Source organism: Seriola aureovittata, chromosome 5 (genome assembly GCF_021018895.1).
Source record: "Seriola aureovittata isolate HTS-2021-v1 ecotype China chromosome 5, ASM2101889v1, whole genome shotgun sequence".
Lineage (NCBI taxonomy): Eukaryota > Metazoa > Chordata > Actinopteri > Carangiformes > Carangidae > Seriola > Seriola aureovittata.
This window is the reverse complement of record NC_079368.1, coordinates 5,075,194-5,098,056: the sequence shown is the minus strand read 5'-3', so window position 1 is coordinate 5,098,056 and position 22,863 is coordinate 5,075,194. Positions and strand designations below refer to the sequence as shown.

At 42.6% G+C, this 22,863-nt stretch overlaps 1 protein-coding gene across 2 annotated transcripts; it reads left to right on the top strand.

Moving 5' to 3' along the window:
* Positions 1–522: 522 nt before the first annotated feature.
* Positions 523–22,830, top strand: LOC130169145 (sarcoplasmic/endoplasmic reticulum calcium ATPase 2-like). Of its 2 annotated transcripts, XM_056375615.1 has the most exons (21): positions 523–1,068; positions 2,098–2,115; positions 2,210–2,292; positions 4,975–5,079; positions 6,226–6,364; positions 13,121–13,201; positions 14,069–14,154; positions 14,322–14,786; positions 15,957–16,045; positions 16,272–16,374; positions 16,656–16,787; positions 16,885–17,004; positions 17,113–17,331; positions 17,435–17,770; positions 17,934–18,154; positions 18,280–18,482; positions 18,575–18,660; positions 18,745–18,878; positions 18,984–19,101; positions 19,976–20,096; positions 22,105–22,830. In XM_056375615.1, exons 1-21 carry the CDS (start codon positions 951–953, stop codon positions 22,116–22,118), a joined length of 2,991 nt encoding a protein of 996 aa, XP_056231590.1. In that variant the 5' UTR covers positions 523–950; the 3' UTR covers positions 22,119–22,830. The 2 variants fall into 2 exon arrangements, with proteins under 2 accessions (XP_056231590.1, XP_056231589.1); XM_056375614.1 differs by having other exon boundaries at positions 525–1,068; positions 19,976–22,830.
* Positions 22,831–22,863: the final 33 nt, after the last annotated feature.

Sequence of the window (22,863 nt, the reverse complement as noted above, 5' to 3'; positions counted from 1 at the left end):
CTAATGGGATGCCTGTAGTCTGAGGGAATTGTGTAAAGTAATCTGTGAATCTATGCAAACAGGTTATACTCATACTACACTGTGAGCAACACATTTACATTGGTTCCCTGAACGGGCCATCTCTGAGTCTACGTCATGATAAAAAAGAAAGCTGTTTTTTGTTTTGTTTTTTTACTGTCAGCGTCCATACTACGTCATATGTTGCCTTTTAATAAAGCCTATCACGGGGTGGGATCGGAAATAGTGATGCCACTCATAAATGTACAGCACAAAACGGCAGTGTCACCAGCCAGATACGGCGAGCAATAGGAAACACTAAAATGAATGTAAACTGACCCAAGTGTGTCAACTTACATACAACAGAATCCACATGGTTTGGATGGGATAAACGTTGTTCCAGCTTTTCATTTCCTGGTTACTTCCTGTGTTTTTTCGTCTCCCTGGTTTGAACGTAGCTGACACCGCTCGTCCAATGGCATTAGTCCACATGCAGCGCAGGGAAGAGGGGCAGCAGTGAGGCGCTTTAATAAAACCAGACTGTCAGGACCGTGTGGAGCCACAGAGAGCTGCGCCACGGTGAGGCAGGGCACGGCACGGTAGCACGCAGGAGGACCGGACCGGGTGAATGCAGTCCTTAACGCAGGACACTGCTGCAGACACTTTCCCACCATTTCCGGAGATAAGAGGCTGCTCAGAGTAATCTTCCTCCAGAGAGGGAAGAGGAATTTGGTTTTTTTCTCCGTAATTCGCGTGAAGAATCTCAACAGTGGCCAGGGGAACACGTTAGACCGCGGTCAATAGCTTTCGATAGCCACCCGAGTGTGAAAGCACAGCTATCTGCTGATAAACTCCTTATTCCTTTGAAAGTACTAACAGTTTTAAAGTGCCAGAAGGTGCCATACGGCTGTGTTTTTGGGTAACGTTGTGTGGGAAGGAGCCGTCCGTCCGCCATGGAGAACGCTCACACCAAGAGTGTGGAAGAAGTTTACAGTTATTTCTGCGTCAATGAAAGCACTGGACTTTCCCTGGACGAGGTGAAACGACAGAAGGAGAAATGGGGCCTAAACGGTACGACAATTTAAACCATGTATTTCCACAGACGCCGCTGTTGTGAATGAGACACGGCTCAAAAATGTCTTGTCATTGTATCATGGGGCAGTGCGGGCACAGTATTCAGTATATGGGGTAAAAGTCAGCAACACCATCAGCCGGCCGGTGTTACCCGGCTTCATAAAGTGAGGTCATCACTGGTGACCTCGAGGGTTTCCCATCTCTTACACAGTAACAAATCAGTGATTACTTAGAGGACATTGTAGCTTTGTTGAACATGGGGACATTGTAGCCATTCTGGACATGGTTTCAGTGTGTAGCATTGTGTCATGGTGACGCTGTGGACGGTGATAACATTGTTAAACATAACCTCATTGTGACATTGTTGACCGTGGTTGTAAAATATGGTGATATTGTTGAACACAGCAGCCACGCTAATGTTGCTCAAAGTGCAACACCTTGGCGCACGTGCCTGGAGATCCAACAGTTATTTGACACTGAACAGTGGCCACGGGATCACTGGAGTAACCTTATGCGGCTGAGTTAATCTCTCTTGTCCCAGGCCTAAACAGCTGTTTTTAAATTAATATAACCTGGGAGATCATGAAGGTTATACCCACCTCCCATTAAATCACTTTGACCTTTATATTGATTTCCTATTGTGTAATAAATCTTATTTTATATGCCATAGTTGGAACTTTAAGCCAGATATATGAATAGGATCTTACAAAACTGCATTACATTATTGCAACATGATTGGTTCTCATTTATACTGACATTTAATGGTTAGACATATCCACACACACCTCCACTACATCACTTTAAGGCTACAGGACTAAACCTCCACCATTATACAGTATGTGTGCACCAACTTGCTAGTCTGAGATTTGGCTCTCTTAGCCCTCTGTTACACAGAACATACTCTTGTTCTAGGAACCAGTTCCCCATCAAGAAACAGGAACTGAGATTATGTACCACTTACCCACCTTTTCTTCTTTCTTTTTCATCTGTTTCATGTGCCATCCCTGGATTGACTTCGCCCTCTAGAGTTACCAGCTGAAGAAGGTAATCAGTACTGTCACTGTCACTACTGTTACTGTCATTTTATGATAACACCTTTCTGTGATGGATTGTTTTTAACCAACTCCTTCCTCTGCAGGGAAATCTTTATGGGAGCTTGTCGTTGAACAGTTTGAAGATTTACTTGTTCGAATTCTTCTGCTGGCTGCGTGTATATCTTTTGTAAGTATACCTTTTTTTTTTAGATTTTTTTTTTTATTTCATAATGTTGGATACAACACAGTCCTGTTGAGAATGCAGGATTTATCACACTATCTTACACCATGTAGACTAACAACCTCCTCTGCTTGTGACATTATGAATTTATGTCAATTCTTGACCTGCTGATCTGTTTGATTCTCCCTGTTACCCCCCTATCTTGTTATATCCTCCATGCTGTGTCCAGTAAATGAGAGAGATGATGTACATATGGAATAAAAACCTAAGGGAATCTCAGGACAAGTTACTGCATCCTACAAATAGCTTTCCCTTCCCACCTCTGACTGAAAGAGTGTTTACGTTAAGTCAAAATTGCAGATCGGATTATTATTAAGCTCTGTGTGATGAATGGCAGGGGACAGTTTATGTATTGCATAGTGCTGAAGTGTGAACGTCTTCAGTTTGTATAACCTGGCTGAGGTTACACTCGCATATTAGAGAGCTAAACAGCTGAGAAGGCCAGCAACCCATCTGAAGAATGGTGACAACAGCAGTAGCAGCATTGAGTTGCTATCACCATGTGCCAAGTAAGACATCTGAGTCGTCAAGCATGGCTGCTGTGTAATGACTTATCCTGAGCTCGCTTGGGACGCTGTCTTTTGGTGCCAGACACATAAATGTTTGATGGTGGGTTGCCATAATGTAATAGCACCACATCAGCGTGTGTCCGAACGTTTTCAAAAGCTAAATCAAACATTTTCACACAACAGTAGCACTTTTATTGTTGTAATGTCACATCAAATAACAATGTTTTGTTTCTTTCTGTGATGGATCAAAAACTATATTTAATGTCTGGCATGGAGCAATGTGTGATTCATTTTTGCAACTTTACTTCTTTCATGTTCTTTGAATCGACTACACGCTACATTAACACATGTCTGAAGAAGATTTTGATAACCGTGTGTGTGTGTGTCGGTGTGTGTGTCCAAGTTGGTATGTAGCGTGTGGTGCCCGGTCAGGTGATACAGAGGTGTCAGTGGCTGCTGTCTGACAGGGGAACAGAGCACCACTCAAGACCAAATTTGGGCCCTCACCCCTCAGTGGGAGGGCTCTCATCAGACAAATGTGCACACCCACCTCAACATAAATATATTAACTCCCATTCTTTAATGTATACTCAAGGAATATGGAAGAAAATCAAAATCAGAAAAGCTAAACCACTGGCTATTGAAGTAGTTTCTCTCATCTAAATCTATAGACTCAATTAAAAGTTGTCTTCAGTTCTGTTTGAATGATTCCAGTTTGTGTCGACAGAAGAGTTATTAAGAGCCTGCCCTTGTTTTAAAAATACATTATTTAATGAGATTAATTACTATAAAGATTTTTTATCCTTTGCATGTCAGTTTAAATGTTAGGGCTGAAACAGTTAACAGACAATTAACTGATTATTTGATGGGCAGAAAAGTAATTTCCAAATGTCATTAAAGTAATTTATAAGGCAGAAATGTCCGTCATTCTCTTGTTCCAGCTTCTCCAGTGTAAGTTTGCTGCTTTTGTCTATTTTTATATAATTGTAAACTAAATATCTTCTGATTTTCAACTATTGGTTGGATAAAACAAGATATTTAAGGTTTCAACTGGGGCTTTTTCACAGTTTTCTGACATTTTATAGTAAAAATGACTAAGCGATTTATTGAAAAAATAATTAATAAATTAAACCATAATGAAAGAGGTTGTTAGTTGCAGCCTTAGTATAGATATGAGAGATGTAAATGTCTTGGTTGTGTTCTGACATACAGCAAGGCACTTTTGAGCCCCGTGCTTTTATGCTGTCACCGCTATTAAGAGTTATGTTTGCCATTTAAGTTATGTCATAAAAAGTCTTTGTTATCCAACGCAGCCAAACACTCGGCTCTTACTGAGGTTGATAACTGAATGACATTATGGGACATTAACTAATTGCTTGTGACACACAGGGTAATTTTAGGACAATTTTCTCAGGGACAACAAGCCAAATGAGACTCCAGGTCAGAAAAATGTAGTATATTTTGCAGGCAGTGAGACATTATAGTATAATATAGGCAACAGTGTTGAGACCAGTCCTTAAATAATCCATTTGGACATCAGTTTATCACTGCCTGAAATGGAAATGTTAAAGTAGTTCCACTTAATAGAGGTCAAACTGTGTAAATCTGAGTTCTTACAGTCTTCTTGATGGTTGATATAATTGCATCAGGGAATCAAATGCTTATGAATTTCCTATTATTCCTACATATTAAATGGACTGTCCAGTGTTGGCAGTTAAAAAAATCAATAATTACAAATATCCACAGGAGAATAACAACAGTTTCTCACAGTGAATAAATGTATTGCTAGTGTTCCTTAGATAAGTGGTCAGCTGTTAACGACTAAATACTAAAGAAACTTTCGGTTTAGGAAAGGAGAGTGTTGAGTTCAAGTCTGATTTTAACTGGCTTTGATGTCAGGTCTATTTAAGAGATAAAAACCTGTCCAGTTAATTTGAATGCGTAATTTGTGACTGTGTCCGTGCATATCTCTCTTCTATCAAGGATGTGATTTCTTAGCCGTTTATCTTTTATGAAGAACTTTGTTTGTTCTTTCATGATTTTTTTTATTTAAAAAAAAAAATTGTTCTGTGAAATGTTTTTAATAGTTAATGCTTGGTTCTTCTCGTACTGTTTTCAGGTCCTGGCCTGGTTTGAAGAGGGGGAAGAAACTATCACAGCCTTTGTGGAGCCTTTTGTAATCTTACTCATTCTTATAGCCAATGCCATTGTCGGAGTGTGGCAGGTGAGAAACTTTGACATCCTGGGACATTACTATTCAAATCCAACGCCATGTCCTTTGTATCTGGGGAATAGGCCTGGAAATCACTGGGGTTTTTTCTTCTAGTTTTATTTCTCCAAATATAATGCATTTGTATTGAAGTAAGTCAAATTTCATTATACAACAGAATTATGTTTTTTCTGTAATTAGTTGCACATGTTACCTGCTTTTTTGTAGGGGTTGAAACAGACACTTAAGGATAATATCTGAAAACAATAAGCCAGCATTTAAACTCATTTCAAAGCCTTTAAAATGTGATATATTGCCTAAGGTCACCATGCTATTGAAAGTTATTGCCTGTCAGTGTGAGCCTGTATCAACACTGATATTAGCTACATCCATTGCAGTTGAGCACAACAGTCTTCTAATAATTATCTAATCATTACTCAACAAGTTAATCATGCAATCTGATCCAGTGCAATATTATCATGAACTGCAGTGTCCAAAATGTTGAATCAGCCCAGCTCTGACAGAAAGACTTATGTATTTGGATGGTATGAGCCTAATACACTTGGCAGTGAAGTGTATACATCAATCTGAAATGCAGTCACCAGTGACAACAGAAATTAGTGATCTAGAGAGAAGACACAGCTGGAGTTGGGTGTAAATCAATGACAAGACTTTTGAAAATGCACATAATGGTTCGCTGGTGATGAATTAAATGCATCTATCAGTGTGGCAGCCTGCTGCAGTTTGTTATACTTCACTGGCACTGTAGCTAAACACTCTCTACTGAGAGTTGTTTTTGTCTCAAAGATGACTTCCTCTTGAAAAGGAACAGTCCCTAAGTTGTCCTCTTGAATCTCACCAACATATGAGGCTGGTTTATTTACTTATTTTTAAAATGTGTGGGCAGTCCGCTCTGAGTGATGTTGTGTTGTTGCTGATGAAGATGCCGGTGAAGGAAAAATTGAAAAACATCAAGAGGCAGAAAATGATGTGATTTATAGTCCAATTTTCCATATACTTAACACCTCAATGTCCCCAAGCCCAACCTGATTAAACAAACATTGCACTCAGAATTGTGAGTTCCTGTTATGTTCAGTCCAGTAGAACCAAGAACAGGCAAATCAGAAGTGATGGCACTAAATGTTGTTTTCACCTCACCAGGAACGCAACGCTGAGGATGCCATTGAGGCACTTAAAGAGTACGAGCCTGAGATGGGGAAAGTGTACCGGCAGGACAGGAAGACTGTGCAGAGGATCAAGGCCAGAGACATCGTGCCTGGTGACATCGTAGAGGTTGCTGGTAGGTTGACATGCTCTTGATTTTGTGCTTGTTTAAATGGACACAACTCTGTTGCTTTTGTTATTGTTTTAACTTTATTCTAAAATAATACTGTTGTTGCTTAGATTATACCACCAACTAACAGAGATGTGAAAAGGTTTAGATGTCGGTTTCATATGTAGACTCCTCAGGCCCAGGGAACATCTGGATATCACATGAACCAGACTGGAACAAACCTTGAAATTCAGAGATTTGGCAATTAAATGCCACTGCAGCTTCTATCAAGAATAGTTTGTTTGGCTGTGAAAGAGGGTATTTGTCCATATTCAGTTTTTTTGGACATCAAAGAGATCTGGTGTTCTTCATATGATAGTTCCTCGTCTGCGTTTCACTGAGCCTCAGATAAAGCAGACTGTTGACAGATCAAATGAGACCAGGTATGGTCATGATCACATTTAGCACAAGCTCAAGTTGAAAACCCCCCCCCCCCCCCCCCCCCCCCCCCCCAATCCCCAAGTGCAACTGCAGAGGTGACACACCCTGCAAGAATAATGTATTTTGAGATGTTCTTATTAACCCAGGGTCACAAAGGGTGTGTGTGTGAAATGAATGCCACTGCATCGTCACAGTTCGTCCCATCTCAACAGATTTCCTCCTCATGCAGTATGTGAGCTGAGCCCTGGAGTGATTCATGCAGCTGAGGTCCAGTCAGCGTATTTCAGCAGCTGAAATCCTGAGGATGTAAAGCTTTGATTTTTTTTTTTTTTTTTTTTTTTTTTTTTAAAGAGTGCTGTTTCCCTCATGGCACAGACACATAATACATAATTCTGCAGAGGGATGAACAGAGGCGGATGTGTTGAGGACTGCTGGAGTCCTTAAAACACTAGCGTTATCTTGATACTCTGTTTAACCCTAAGCCGCTGAAGTGATGCATAGTTTTTCTGTATATAGTGGTAGGTTTTATTTTTAGCTGTCATAGGCCATTTAGATTATGGAATGCAGTATTTATAGAGGCAGTGACAGTCGTGAAGATGACAGGTGTCTGGTCCCACCCCTTGCATGCCCCTCCCATCCTGCTCTGGGAAACATTGATACAGTGGGTGACGTGGGACAGTGTTCAGCAGGACTCCTCAGTAACCTTGACAAGGGCAAATGGAGCAGGACTGCACAAGGCTTTAATGTACCATTTATTTCTGTTTTAATGTGTTTATATACTGTATATAATTAGTTTTCGGTTGACAGGGCTAATCATAACATTTTGATTACAAGTTGCAAAAGAAGCTAAGCATGGAGAGCTTAAATATTAGGCTCAAGTTTAAAGAGAAACTGGTGAGTCAGATGCACTTTCCTCTTGCATATTAGAGACCTAGTTATTGAAAAACTCTTGATGAAGGTAGCTGGAGACTTTGCTGTCAGTAGCTTGAGGCTTACTCAAAAAAGCAGCCCAGCAAGCAGCAGAACCGGATGTTTTATCCTGCAGTCAGGAGACGCTCATCAGCTTCAGCTTACCTCCCAAATCCTCCAAATATCTTTTACAATGCTTTCTGTCAGGCTCCTTTTTTTTTTTTTTCTTTTTATGAATAATATTTCCCTGAAGCTCCAAAGTGACCCCTGCCATGCAGAGGAGGAGTGTGATGACGCAGATGCCGGCCGGCCGGCTGCTGAGCCGAGGTAGAGGACACAGAGACAAGTCCTCTGTGGCTACTTCAGCCGTGAGAAGAATAGCCTGCAGCCGATTTGTGCTGCTCCCTTTCAGGGCCCTGCTGTGGGTTTGAATGCTGCCTCCTACTCACACCCCCCATCACTGTATCAGCCTCACAGTCGCACACTCACTGAAATATGTTTAATGTCATGGAAATAACATCCTCTGTAATGCATTTCTCAGACTTTTATCTAAAATAGATCATTTAATGCTAGTTTTTTTTTTTGTTTTGTTTTGGTTTTTTTTTCCCCAAATCTGATCTGTGCTGGTCTCGGTCCAGTCTGCTCTCCTCTGGAGTCCTTTGACCGCTCTTGTCGGAGTGATAAAATACTTGTTCACAACAATGCAGCTCAGCCAAATCATGCAGTGGTACATCACAACTAATCCATGGTTTGTTCCAGTAGTTATCTCACTGACATTCAGGTCAGTGAGTTTGCCTGAATAGTTTAGATTCAGAAATTGGCACTAATTATCCACCAGGTTTTTACTGTGATCTAGATTGGTGCATGTTTTAGGAGAATAAGTGCCAGCAGACAAAATCTGATAAAGAATTACCTTGCTCCATTTAACTAACTCCTAAAACTGGTGTTAGCCGATCACGTGTGGTTCACTAGCTCCTTCCAGGGGGTTTTAAGGCTCCCTCATAAGAAAGCGCTCACTGTATAGCTGCCAGTTTAGATTTTGGTGTTGAGAGCTTGCAGATTTGGACGTTGGCCTTTTCTCAGAGCAGCAGAGCTCAGTGGGTTTGTTCTCTGCTGCCTGTGAAGTTGTGGAGTCTGGTAGTGACGGGGGCTAGTGTGGGGGGCAGCGTACGGGGGAGGATCTCTCATCAGCTCTCATTGTGTTGGAGAGAGATGACCTTATAGGGAAGCGCTTTGTGGGTAACTGTCCCACCCCGCCATGTTCAATGCACAGCGACCCTACCCATCAGCACCCGCAGCCTCCACTAAGATTCCAGACACCATGGATAGTATGTGGCATTTAATGTGGTCTGGCAAGCGTCGTTGCCACTGAGGGACTGTCTTTTGGCAAAGGTTCCTGACTTGTCAGCAAGACGGAGAAAAATGGCCTCATCTTGCCAACCAGGGAATCAGACTTTAACAATGCAAAAACCTCACATGAAGTCCTGCTGAAGGGCAGAGAGGTTTCATTTACATGCATGTAAAGTTCTGCATAAACAATATCTGTAAACACATAAACTCCACTGCACCAGTCATGTAGTGCACTGCCGGCTGGGAATCCATGCTAAGCTGTGAGGTTACAGCCCAAGAAAGGTTTTACTGAGGGACCACTACTGACAGTGTTAAGACATGAGAAGAATGTCCACCTCTGTCCTGTTGTTTGCAGTTTTTTATTGAACCAAGAAGTCTACACTTAAACTCACATTAACATTTTAATGTCTTATGGCTGCAAGAACACGATAGACAAAGTGTTTTTGTTTTGTTTGATATTTATATTGCACTACATTCACTGTGCTAAAATCTTTTCTATAATGCTTTCCTGCTTTCACAATATGTTTTTCTCTGTCACCACAGAAGTCCAAAGTCCAGACTCTAATTTGTTTGCAGTGTATATGTGTGGGCTGTGGTGAATGCTCTTTTAAAAGGTCAGTGTAGTGTTTGGAGTCTTGATTTTGATTCCAACCCAGAATTGATTGTGTCTTGCTTAACCTACATGTAATTTTTTTTTGCTTCACTCTATTAAACTCCCAGTTAATTTTGACAGTAGTTTTAATGCTCCCAGTCCTGGGACAAGTTTTGTTACTATGGCAACAGAAACAGTTGCTTGCTATGTGGAGGCCCAGCCTGCTGCTTCTTAAGATTCATAGCAGACAAAGGAAAGGCAGAGATCTCAGGGAGACAGTGAGGAGATGGTGCTTACATTACTGAGGTCGTAGGTGCGGATCAACTCCCATAGTCAGCTGACATGTGTTCACTAGTCAAGGAACTAGTCAGCTGTTGGTAAATATTGTCTCCCATCAGCCGGCTGCTAACTAAACATTACTTACCCTGCTCTTGTTTGTTCATGAAACAGTGAAACTCACGTGTGACTTTGGCCATTTACTAACACTGTGGGCAAAAAAGTAGGACTCCTGCACTCAATCTATACATGTATCTAAAAACACACTTGTGATATAGATAAGAGAGTAGAAGGTAGCGCCCATGGCAAAGCCTCATTTGCAGGAAGAAGTTAATCAGTTTTATTTCACTATTGATTGTGATGAGTCATGGTAACACAGATTCTCTGGTGTACCTGGCTACCAAAGGTTAGAAGGAAAAAAATCTACATTGAGCAAAGAAAAGCAAAGAGTCAAAGGTTTTATCTGTTTGTTTGTTTTTTATTGTTTTTTTTAAATCATACATCCATCTGGACATTGCATTACTGTACACATGTAAATAAGAGCTGAACAATGAATCATAATATTATTGAAATCACAATATGGTTAAGTGTAATATCCAAATTACAAGAGCTTCAATTTTTTTGATAAAGGTAGGATGTGTCACAACAGACCATAAATGAAACATTGTGGTGCTATAGAAATGCGCTGGCCTTCAAATCATATTCTCCAGATGTAAAGCAACATGTTTGTTTGCTACAAGACCCAACAAAAATCTCACTTTTTTTTTTTCTGCAAAAATTAGTGTTCCAACTGAAATCATGACTCATATCGCAATTAGAATATATACTACAATAATCACAACATGATTTTCTATTGTTCAGTCCAAATGTAAATGCAGCCAGTGAGTTAATCAGTCGGAGCTGCGTTGGAAAGCTGCTGGACGCTTCACCCGTTGACCGTTCTGAAATTGCCCTCTCAACATGACAGAAGGTCAGTCTTTTGTTCAGCTGCCATCAGCACATGTATCCTCCTGGCCGGCCCTGAGGAAGCCTGGCCTGCCGAACTGCACGCCGTCACCTAATACACGGCGGAGCCAGGTGCCAGTCACCACTGACGGCTTCGGTTCAGTTGCCGCCTTGCCTGCTGTTGAAAGGTCTGTTTTATAAGGCACCTCTGGGAGTCATACTGGGTGCAATATATCACAAGGGCCGAGCTTTTGTCACTCTAAAATTTGTGGACTGTGTGACCTGTTGGCAGGCGCAAAGGTTAAAAAGTGGTCATGCCTGAGGAGATGCTTGGACTACTACCAAGTAGGATGTTGACACAAAGGGACAGATGATATACACACACTTCATCAGAGCAGGTCTGCAGTTTAACACAGCCTCGGGACAATTCCAGTGTCTCAGTGTCACCCAGTTTTCACACTAAGCACTGGCTTCTTTATATGAGAACAACCACAAGCGCCATTGTAAGAAACCTGTCCCTCTAGCCTTGTGTCTTGGCTCAGCACTCTCTCAGAGTAGTATTTCTTCAAAAGTAATGACTTAGCACAGGAAGCGTTGCACAACCATCTAGCATGTAATTGTAAAGCTTTTTGGCTCCTAAAGAAAACATTTCACTTTTTGTTCCTGCGGCGCAGCTACGGTTAATCTTTTTAATCTCTTTAAGGGATGGGGCTCGTTTCCCTTAAGAGAGTTGCTACGAGATGGGTTTCTGTATTCAGTGAAGGAGCAAGATTGATCCATGCCATCAGGAGGTTAGCTCTAGTCTTAATTTGGTTGTAAATGACCCCGGGCCTGCATTGTTCCATCTGTGAGCGAGGGTGCATGACCTTCCCAGAAGTGAAGCTTCCACTGCGCCCGTTGTTCCAGGTTCAAACGGTTTAAAGATGCAACTGAGCTCAACATTAGTCCTTCTCAGAAAAGCTGTCACTGTGTGTCTTGATTGGCCAATGCCTGCTGACCGATCAGAGTTCCTGGCACCACTGTCAGGACATCAAATGAGTTGACAGTTATCCAACTTCTCACAGGGTTGTGTGTCATAGTGAGAAGTCGACACTCGTGGAGCAAGAGTGTTGAAATGCATGTAACTGTTAAAGGCTGTACATTAATTTGGACATGTGTGAAAATGTAGACATGGATTAGTGAGGTGATACGGGATTGTGATGACTTGTATTCCTAATGTCTAGACTTTAAAAGACTTTGAGGTGATGTGGAGACCCAGACTTTGTCTCCTTGTCTCTTTCTGTGCCGGGGCAATGATGAGGAAACAGCTGCCATCATACGGCCGCATTTAAACCTGATCACCACATTGGGGAACATATTGAAATGCTTTTCCCATTTTTGGCTGCATGTATTGTTGGTCCCATTGCTATTTCCCCCTCCCTTCCCTCAAGGGCATGGGGGGTTTTGAATTACTGTTCGTGTTTCCTCAAATGGGAATCTTGACATTGGTATGTTTTTATCAAATCTTTCTCTGCTCATTTTCTTTCTTTTTTTTTCAGAGTTTGAGTTTTCACTTCAGCTTGGTCTTGATGTTTTGTTTAGATTCTCAGATATTTGTTAGACTTGTGTGGGGATTGGATTCTAACTATATCACCATCCTGGCTGGAGTGTTTTTGTAATAATCTGACACAATTTGCATTTTTAACTAGGTAGGCCTATATGTAGACTACGCCCACAGAACTGTGCCATAGCCTGAGCCAGTTCCCCAGTTTCCATTGCCTTTATGTACCATTAGGAAGCTGAATTGGGTCACTGCAATTTCGATGTACCCAAATTGGCCTTTTCCTTTGAGACGGGCCTTTTATGGCTCACAAGTCCTTCATTTCCTCCTCTTTCTTTGACTCTCCTTCTCTCTCCCTACAGCGATGGCAACACCGCTCTGCTGTTGTTTGGCACAGCAACCATCCCATAATGAGCCATGCTCCATCAGTTTAGTTTACACTAATGCTGAGTTACTGCCTGCAGAAAATAGACAATATGTCATCTGTTAAATCTTCATTTAGCCTGAGCACACACAAACAGCTCTGTGCAGTTCACTATACAGCTGGAGTCAAATCTCCAGTGTTTGGCTATTGTGTAATGTGACAGTTCGACGTGAGCTTTCAGTCACAGACTTTATTTAAAATAATTTGAACTGCTTTGTTTTATTTCCAATAGATTTTATATCATGTTTTTAATGTTTTTGTTATTTTTATTTGATGTCTTTTTCATGTGAATCTGTTTTCTGACAGTTGGAGACAAGGTACCTGCTGACATCCGAATCTGTTCAATCAAATCAACAACCCTGAGGGTCGACCAGTCCATTCTGACCGGTAAGGCATTTCTATAAAATTATGTCCATCTGCCATTTTTATCAATTCAATTCTCAGTTTCTCCTGATAACATGGATCTTTTTAAAAATAGATTTATTGATTAGTTTGCTTTCCAGCTGTCATGTTTTTTTTTTTTTTTTTCAAATTATTATTCTTATTGCACGCTTACCTTTTTACCACAGCCTGTCACTGTGTTTGTTATTCAGTAATAAATAGAAAGTCACACAGGTTTAAAGCTAAAGACTAAGATGTCAGCTATGTCTTACTTAATGAGGCTGCTCATTGTTGCATACAAAGGCTTAAACGTCACCACCCAGCCCTGTTGGTGCTGTTTACCATATCAGTGAAGTAGTTTTCAGATATGACCTCTCCCTTCCTAAATTATAGCTTTTGCTGCTATGAGCAACGTGGATTAAAAATGCAGTTGTAACCAGCACACACTGAGTTCAATGTGTTTTTATTTGAGGCTTCAGGGAGGTTTTATTTCATACTGAAGATGGATCTTTGATATAAAACATTACTCAGCTGTAAACTCATTTTAAACTCTCCACTGATGCTCCGTTTCTTTCAAAATAATAGCACACAAGATTAATGGATCAATCCAGAATTGCAGGGTGATCATGAACAAGATCATTTGAAGTGGCTGCAGAATGAGCCCAGAGGTGTGTGTGTGTGTGTGTGTGCGTGTGTGTGTGTGTGTGTGCGTGTGTGCGTGCGTGCGTGCGTGCGTGCGTGCGTGCGTGCGTGCGTGCGTGTGTGTGTGTGTGTGCACCATAGATCTCTCTGTAGAGATAATTGGCTGTGCTTTGTTCCGTAGATCATCTCATGCAAACTGATTTAACCTGATACCTTGTGTTGTCTTTGTAGGTGAATCCGTCTCTGTCATCAAACACACCGACCCTGTGCCCGACCCACGTGCTGTAAATCAGGACAAGAAGAACATGCTCTTTTCTGTAAGCTCAACTCTGGTGGACAAGTTATCACACATCCTGTTGATGTCCTTTAACTTGTTTGTTTAGTTTCTTTCAATTTCCTGGAAAAACCCGCTCCTGTTGTTATTTGAAGATGTGAGATCTTATCGAATGTACTTGAGCCAACATGTATATACTTGTTCATTCAGGGTACCAACATTGCTGCTGGGAAGGCTGTGGGTGTGGTTGTCGCCACTGGCGTTAACACTGAGATTGGTAAGATCCGTGACGAGATGGCAGCCACTGAGCAGGAGAAGACCCCCCTGCAGCAGAAGTTGGATGAGTTTGGCGAGCAGCTGTCCAAGGTCATCTCCCTCATCTGCGTTGCTGTGTGGATCATCAATATCGGACACTTCAACGACCCCGTCCATGGAGGCTCCTGGATCCGTGGGGCAGTCTACTACTTCAAGATTGCCGTGGCGCTGGCCGTGGCCGCCATCCCCGAGGGTCTTCCTGCAGTGATCACCACCTGCCTGGCTCTGGGCACTCGCCGCATGGCTAAGAAAAATGCCATCGTCCGCAGTCTGCCATCTGTAGAGACCCTGGGCTGCACTTCTGTCATCTGCTCCGACAAGACGGGAACCCTGACCACCAACCAGATGTCTGTCTGCAGAGTGAGTCATACACACAAACTCTTGGTGCACTGCTGAACAGTTAAGTAGTTGGTGCTTTGTCATCGTTGTTGTTGCTGCCTGTTGTTTGGATAAGGTGACAGCAGTTAGAGAGACTGTGACTGTGGACGTCTCTTTCAATACATTAGTCAGCTAAAATGGTAATATAGTTTGTGCAAACAGTGAGAGTGGAGTATTCCTTGTGATCAGGTATCCAGGTTATTAAACAAGACGGCGGCATGCTGCAACTCCTCTAATCTACATTGAGCTGTTGGATGACTTGCAGAGCTGCTGTTGCATAACTGACCTTGCGTCACCGAGCTGCAAAGCAGCCAGCCTGTAGTTCCTTTCTCTCTTCCTCTGTCTCTGTGAGTGGCACCCTGGTGCTACTTGGCTCCACATTGAGAAGACATTTCAGCATTTATAAAGTTTAATCCTCTTCTGTTGCCTGTTCAGTGTTTTCTCAGAACTTTGGCAAAGCCTGAATTAGACTTGTGACAGTTTTTTATCAAACTGTTGTTTGGCTCTCTGTTTTCTTTGTTTTGTTTGGGCTGCATGTTGTGGAGGCCTTGATTAAATACAATACTGCAATTACTGCTGTTTTTCTGTGGTTCATAGTGACTCACAGTGAAACATATATTAACCACTGAAAAGAGAAAATATTTGCACCATGCAATTATTTGTCTCCCAACATTTTTAATGAAAATTTCCGATTGCCATAACCTGTGTTACGTGTGTGTGTGTGTGTGTGTGTGTGTGTGTGTGTGTGTGTGTGTGTGTGTGTGTGTGTGTGTGTGTGTGTGTGTGTGTGTGTGTGTGAGAGAGACACAGAGGATGAAGCTTCTTGGCACTGCAGCTTCTTCCTTTTGGGCACAGCTTCTCTCTTTACTCAGGCTCACTGGCAGTTTCTTCTGTTTACTTTTGGAGAGAAACTAAACACCCTTCTCTCACATTAGGCAGACGGCCACCCAGCCGAGCCCTCACAGAGTCACTCTTTGTAACACTGCAGGCTAATTATTCTCCATCCACTCTGGGTTTCTGTGGTTTCTGCTGCCACCTGCTGTGACAGTAAAGAAACTGGAAGCTGATACAAGTGTTATCATGGCATTAAAAGATGTGTGCTTTGGGAAAAATCTAATTTGTTTTTGTCCCATCTGCCCCTTTGATCTCCAGATGTTCACCGTCAACAAAGCCGAAGGTGACAGCTGCTCTCTGTCAGAGTTCACCATCACAGGTTCTACCTACGCACCTGAGGGAGAAGTGTGAGTACTTTACAGCTGACTCTGCAAATCCAGATGAAAGCTGAAATATCTCATTTGATTTAATGGTAGGGGAATTGTAGGTTAAAGGGAAAATATAGGGTTATAGATGATATTTAAACCTGCAGACACTTGAATGGAGACGACAGAAAGGAGAATTGGAGAATGTTTCTGTTATATCAAGTACACACAAATACTCGCAGGCTAAATACTCTGTGCTTACCCTCAGGTACCAGGATGGAAAACAAGTGAAGTCTTCCCAGCATGATGCTCTGGTTGAACTGGCTACCATCTGTGCCCTGTGTAACGACTCCTCCCTGGACTTCAATGAGGTCTGAACCCTGCCTGCTTCTACCTTCACATGTCACAAGTGTACAGTGTACTACTTTACAATAGGATTTTTATTCCCTTTCTTAAGGACTTTACACAACAGCAATGCAAAGTTAAAGCGCTGCAATACATGGTGTAAATTAGTCATATGTAAGAAGATTCAAATGAAAACCAATTGTGATAAAATACATTCACTCAAATAAAAAAAATTTAAAAAAAAAGTATAATAATTAGAACAAAACTTTAAAAAAAATATATATAAATATAATAAAACATGTCTCAGGTGAAAGGTGTGTACGAGAAGGTCGGCGAGGCCACAGAGACCGCACTGACCTGTCTGGTCGAGAAGATGAACGTCTTCGACACTGAAGTCCACAACCTGTCCAAGATTGACAGAGCTAACGCCTGCAACTCGGTGAGTGACACCAACTCCCTCACCTGCTCACACTGCACATTTCCACTGCTCCCACTCAGCAGCTTCTCTCACCCTGTCTGTCCTTTTGTGTGATCAGGTGATCAAGCAGCTGATGAGGAAGGAGTTCACCCTCGAGTTCTCCAGAGACAGGAAGTCCATGTCTGTCTACTGCACCCCCAACAAGTCTCGTTCATCCATGGGCAAGATGTTTGTCAAGGTACGCTGAAAGAAACATGAAGCAGGGACTCTTTGACAGCGTTGCTTTTGATGCCCGACAGTCTTCTACCATGTTATAAATATTTTATTCCTCTGTTCTTCCCCACAGGGCGCCCCAGAGGGAGTCATTGAGAGATGCACTCATGTCAGAGTTGGAAACAGCAAAGTTGCCCTCAGCAAAGAGATCAAAGAAAAGATCATGTCTGTGATCCGTGAGTACGGGACAGGTCGTGACACCCTAAGGTGCCTGGCTCTGGCCACAAGAGACAGCCCACCCAAAATGGAGGACATGATTCTGTCTGACGCCGCCAAATTCTCGGAGTACGAGGTGAGTGTTCACTTTCTGGTACAGTTGTTGGGTGTTTGCTGTAATTTGCTGTATTCTGTGCAGTACCAAACATTGAGTCATGTCTTTGTCTCTCTGTGTCCAGTCCGACCTGACCTTCGTCGGCTGTGTCGGCATGCTTGACCCTCCCAGACAGGAGGTGGCCGCCTCCATCATGCTGTGCCGCCAGGCCGGCATCCGCGTCATCATGATCACCGGGGACAACAAGGGCACAGCTGTGGCTATCTGCCGCCGCATCGGCATCCTCACCGAGGAGGACGACATTGAGCGCATGGCCTTCACCGGACGAGAGTTTGACGAACTCTCACCGTACACCCAGCGGGAGGCAGTGACTCATGCTCGCTGCTTCGCCCGCGTTGAGCCTTCCCACAAGTCCAAGATCGTCGAGTTCCTGCAAGGATTTGACGAGATCACTGCGATGGTATGAAGTCTGAAAGCTGATTGTTCTGGGTTTCTTACAGTGATCATTATTACAGACAAACATTTTGCTTCTTTATTTTGCTTTGTTGGACTTACATCATGTGCAGATGTGCTGGTGTCGCAGAACAGGGATGGGCTCTCAATAACAAAAGGTTTGTCTACAGACAGGTGATGGAGTGAACGATGCCCCTGCTTTGAAGAAGGCAGAGATCGGCATCGCCATGGGCTCTGGCACTGCCGTGGCCAAGTCAGCCTCTGAGATGGTCCTCGCCGACGACAACTTCTCTTCCATTGTGGCCGCCGTTGAAGAAGGCAGAGCTATTTACAACAATATGAAGCAGTTCATCAGATACCTCATTTCCTCCAACGTGGGGGAGGTGGTTTGGTGAGTCTCCTCAGGAGCAGATGACTGTAGAATTGTTTTTATTTTGGTGCTTTACATTTAAAAGGATGGACAGCTTGTTGCAGGGTGTCGGTGTGTTTTCTAATTGGACTCATTTCTTCTGAAAGCATCTTTCTCACTGCTGCGCTGGGTTTCCCTGAGGCTCTGATCCCAGTTCAGCTGCTCTGGGTCAACCTGGTGACAGATGGCCTCCCTGCCACCGCCCTCGGCTTCAACCCCCCAGATCTGGACATCATGGAGAAGCCTCCCCGCAACGCCAAGGAGCCCCTCATCTCTGGCTGGCTCTTCTTCAGATACTTGGCCATTGGAGGTTTGTTGTAATAGCATCAGGAGGGCCTTTAATCTGCCTTCATGCAGTTTGATAAGTTGAGTCATTTGATAATGCTGTTACTTTGGTCTCAGGCTATGTGGGTGCAGCCACAGTGGGAGCCGCTGCCTGGTGGTTTACAGTCTCTGACGATGGACCTCAACTCACTCTGTACCAGCTGGTAAGTCTGCCCGTCTGAGAAACTGTCCTTCAGCTCCCTCAACTCTCTGCCTCCCCCCTCACTCTTCTGCACTCCTCGCAACAGAGCCACTTCCTCCAGTGCGGCCCGGAAAACCCAGAGTTCGATGGCCTGGACTGCCACGTGTTCGAATCGCCCTACCCCATGACCATGGCCCTCTCTGTGCTCGTCACCATCGAGATGTGCAATGCTCTGAACAGGTAACCGCCTCTCAGAGGGGAAACGCTCTCATCAAAGAATTGTTTGCTCTCAGAAGATGGAGGGCGAACTGTACGATTGAACCACCTGTGTTCTCTCCTGTCCAGTCTCTCAGAGAACCAGTCCCTGCTGCGGATGCCTCCCTGGGAGAATATTTGGCTGCTGGGGGCCATCTGCCTCTCCATGTCCCTCCACTTCCTCATCCTCTATGTGGAACCTCTGCCTGTGAGTTTAGCAAAAGCAGTTTGTTGAATTTTGATTGAAGTGATTTAAAAATAAAATTCAGACAGGAGCTGGCTGCTTGGTGGTCCAGCTGGTGACTCCTTCAGGTTCATGAGTTATGTGGATCATTCTGCCCCCTTGTGGTTGTCAGGCTTCACTACTGTTTTGTAATGGAGATGAGTGAAAATTTCTTGAATTTAAAATTGACTACATCTCACAAGCTCTTAATTTTCTAGATTGAACTGTCATCACTTGATCTCCTTTCTTTTTGTAATACCTCTGCGCTAAAGAGATTTTGAGGCATAGTAGAGGGAGAGAGGGGTACGACATAACAAATGTCCCTAGCTGGAGTCAAACCTGAGACACTCTGATCACAGTATATGGTATGCATCTTAAAGGAATTGTTTGACATTTTGGGAAATATTGTTATTTGCTTTGATATTAACCGTACAGATGTGAGCATGATGTCAGTCTTCCCATCTCAATCTGTGCAAGAAAGTGAACAAGTGTATTCAAGGGCCGAACAATTAATTAAAAACCATTGAAATCGAAATATGGTTGACTGCAATATCCAAGTCACAGGAGCTGCGATTGTCTTTGATAAGGCTCAAATGTTTCACAACATATCATAAATGAAGCATTGTGGTGCTACAGAGACGCCCCCCGGCCGACAAATCATATTCTCCAGACATAAAGGAACATGCTTGTTTGGTATAAGCTAATGGACCAATAGAAGCCATTCACCATTATGGTGCTGGGATGTGACAGTGACACTGTAGAGGTTTATCTCCTCCCATAAACAGCGTATACACGTATAATCCTGTGCAATTAAAAAGCTGTAACATTCAATCACGGCTGCCGTTGCTCTCTCTCCCAGGTCATCTTCCAGATAACCCCTCTGGACACAACCCAGTGGATGATGGTGCTGAAGATCTCCCTGCCAGTCATCCTGCTGGATGAGCTGCTAAAGTTTATGGCCAGGAACTACTTGGATTTTGGTAAACAGCTTGAGAAACCAGCCGGCAAAGGCTGCTCTCTGTCTGCATGTGCTGATGGCATCTCCTGGCCCTTCGTGGCCATCTCCCTGCCTCTGGTGCTGTGGATCTACAGCACTGACACTAATGTGTCCGCCATGTTGTGGCCCTGACTGACTCTAGTACACCCTCCCCCTGTGCACCAGTGTGAAGTGGACATTAACACACACATTTAACACAGTTACAGTAACTCAGAACAACTTACAGTCAACACTTGCGCCCCCTTCTGACAGCCTGTCTGCTGGCAGATCTTTTGTATTTAGGACATTTTCACCATTACATATTTTTGGGATGGGGGAGGGGCTGTGGGTTTAGTCATTGTTTAATGACTTGACTGACATGTCCTTATGTTTTATTTCACCATCACGCTTTTCTCTCTTTTGATCCCCTGTTTTGAACAGTTAGAGATGCCCACCGTGTTGGAGCTGTGTGTTGAGCTGTACAGAGAATTTACACTATTTTATAATAATTAATATTTTGTAATTTTTGGGAGGGGCTGTTGGGACAAGATTGTTGGGTGTGAAGAGGATGTAAACGTGAAGACCGTATACTACAATACTTATTCTGGGGCAAAGACTTGAATCTATTTGCCCCAGCACCAATCTCTATAGTCATTCTTTGAGCTCCATGCATCTTGTTCATTCATTATTTTCTGCATTAGGCAGAGCACAGCTACCTCAATGCTGTTAATATCCACATTACTACCCATCTGTCTTAACTATCATTTTATAGACTATCATTTGAAGTGTTGAGGTAAGCACCAGTTTGTTTTGCTGTAGAGACAAATGCCCTCACACACATTTTAATGTTTAATATCTTTTTCTTTTCTCTGTTATTGGAGGGAGTAGGAGGGGGATGGAGTTATGTCCCCAGTGTTGTTCAGAGCATTTTTTGATACAGCCTGTTGTTAAATTTATTTACTTGAAGCAAACACATTTCTCTTGATTTTTTTTTTTTTTTTTTTTTTTTTTTTTTAAGTTTCATTTTTGAGATTCAGTCTCAACCTTCAGTCTTAATTTTGCATCTTAATCTTTATAATGTATGTAAAATGTGCACATACTGTACCTGAATATGTAAAACGGCACCAAGAAGCTGTTAGTCTTATCAGCTGAGCACAACATGGACAGTTCACCGGGAACTGAGACCTCTGAAAGGCTGAAATGACCCGTCATTGGAAGAGTCTGTATATCTGTACATAGCACACAAAGTAGAATCTCTGTATAGATTTTTTTTTTTTGTTGTTGTCGTTGTTGTTGTTGTTGACAAATTGCTCCATAGCTTCACACTAGTTTTCTTAAGCGTGGTCTTAGCCTCCCTGCATGACTGCTCCAGTAATCCCAGGCCTGTGAGTGCTGAGGTTTTTTTCCTTTTAGTTTCAAAGCTAACATTTGTTTCTTCCAATGCCTTCCACCTGTTAACCTGCAGAGTGAGTACACTTTGACCTGCATGCCAACTACTAGCATTCTCATCTGTATGTGGTTGCACACACAGCTTTTACAGTCTGCGGCTGCTCGTATGAAAATGACAGCAGTAACGGACGAGCAGTTTGTAAACATATAAATTAAATGGTACAAAAGAGGAGAGAATGTAGGTGTTTGAGTTTGTGTTGAAATGTCTTCAATGTCACCAAGTGCCAGGTACATGCTGAAGAGAAATATGAGCCTTTTGCTTTTTAAACTGGCACAGTGTCACTGGTGCTGGTTGTTTCTGATTGTAGACTGGCAGCATGTTTAGGCACCTTACATAGACAGTGACCTTTAAGTGCCCACACTACAGGACTACATTACAGGACACGGTGTTATTGTTTTATTTATTTCTTTTGTCCTGATCTTCTGCTTGCCCACAGCATGACCCTTATTGAAAACAAGATTTTGATGAATCCAAAAATTATTTGCCGCTCAGATGCTTTTACTTTGGCCTGTGATTCCTGTGTCCGTTGATTTGATTCTTCCTTTCTTCTTTTTCTTTGCAGCAAAGGCCAAGTAAGCCCCACCTCTACTCTAAATTACTTCCAGAAACTTTGGTTTTGTTTTGTGTTGTGCATGTGTGTTGTGGGCTGCACATCTTACAGGAGCTGCATGTCAGTTAAGTGATATGAAGACAGGGGCTCATAAAGTTCATACATCCTTTTTATAGAATGGCCATAAATAAATGTCTGATGAAAACTAGCCAATCCCACCTCATCAGTCCTTCCATTCTCCTGCATGAAGAGCCTTAGATTGACACAATCCTCATGCCATCTTTTTAGACTAAGATCTTAGTACTGTGTACAGTAAATTGTACATTACTCCATGGTGCATGTCTGCTCAATCAGCCATCTGTTTTACCAGACTTGTGTATTAGACAATGTATAGTACTGGTAAATAGAATAGACGTTCGTCAGATTAGTACAAATGTTAAATAAGCTCAAAAACACAGTTCATCTTTCCTAAGGAAATACTTTTATGGGATATTTAAAAAACCAAACAGACTTGTTTTTTTGCTTTGCACTGAGATGTGCAACATGTTTGGAGCAGATTTTGCCATATCTTGAAGGCAGACGTGCAGCGGTGCAGCGATGCACACGTTTTACTATGAGAACGGCAGGCAGTCCCTCGATTGGCATTTTTTGCCAAACTGCTGTACTGTATTTTCAGAGATGATTGTACAATGTATCACATGAACTTTGGTTTCAGGTAAATAAAACTGTCATACATTATTTACTGAATGTTTTTCATGGTGTCATTTAAAC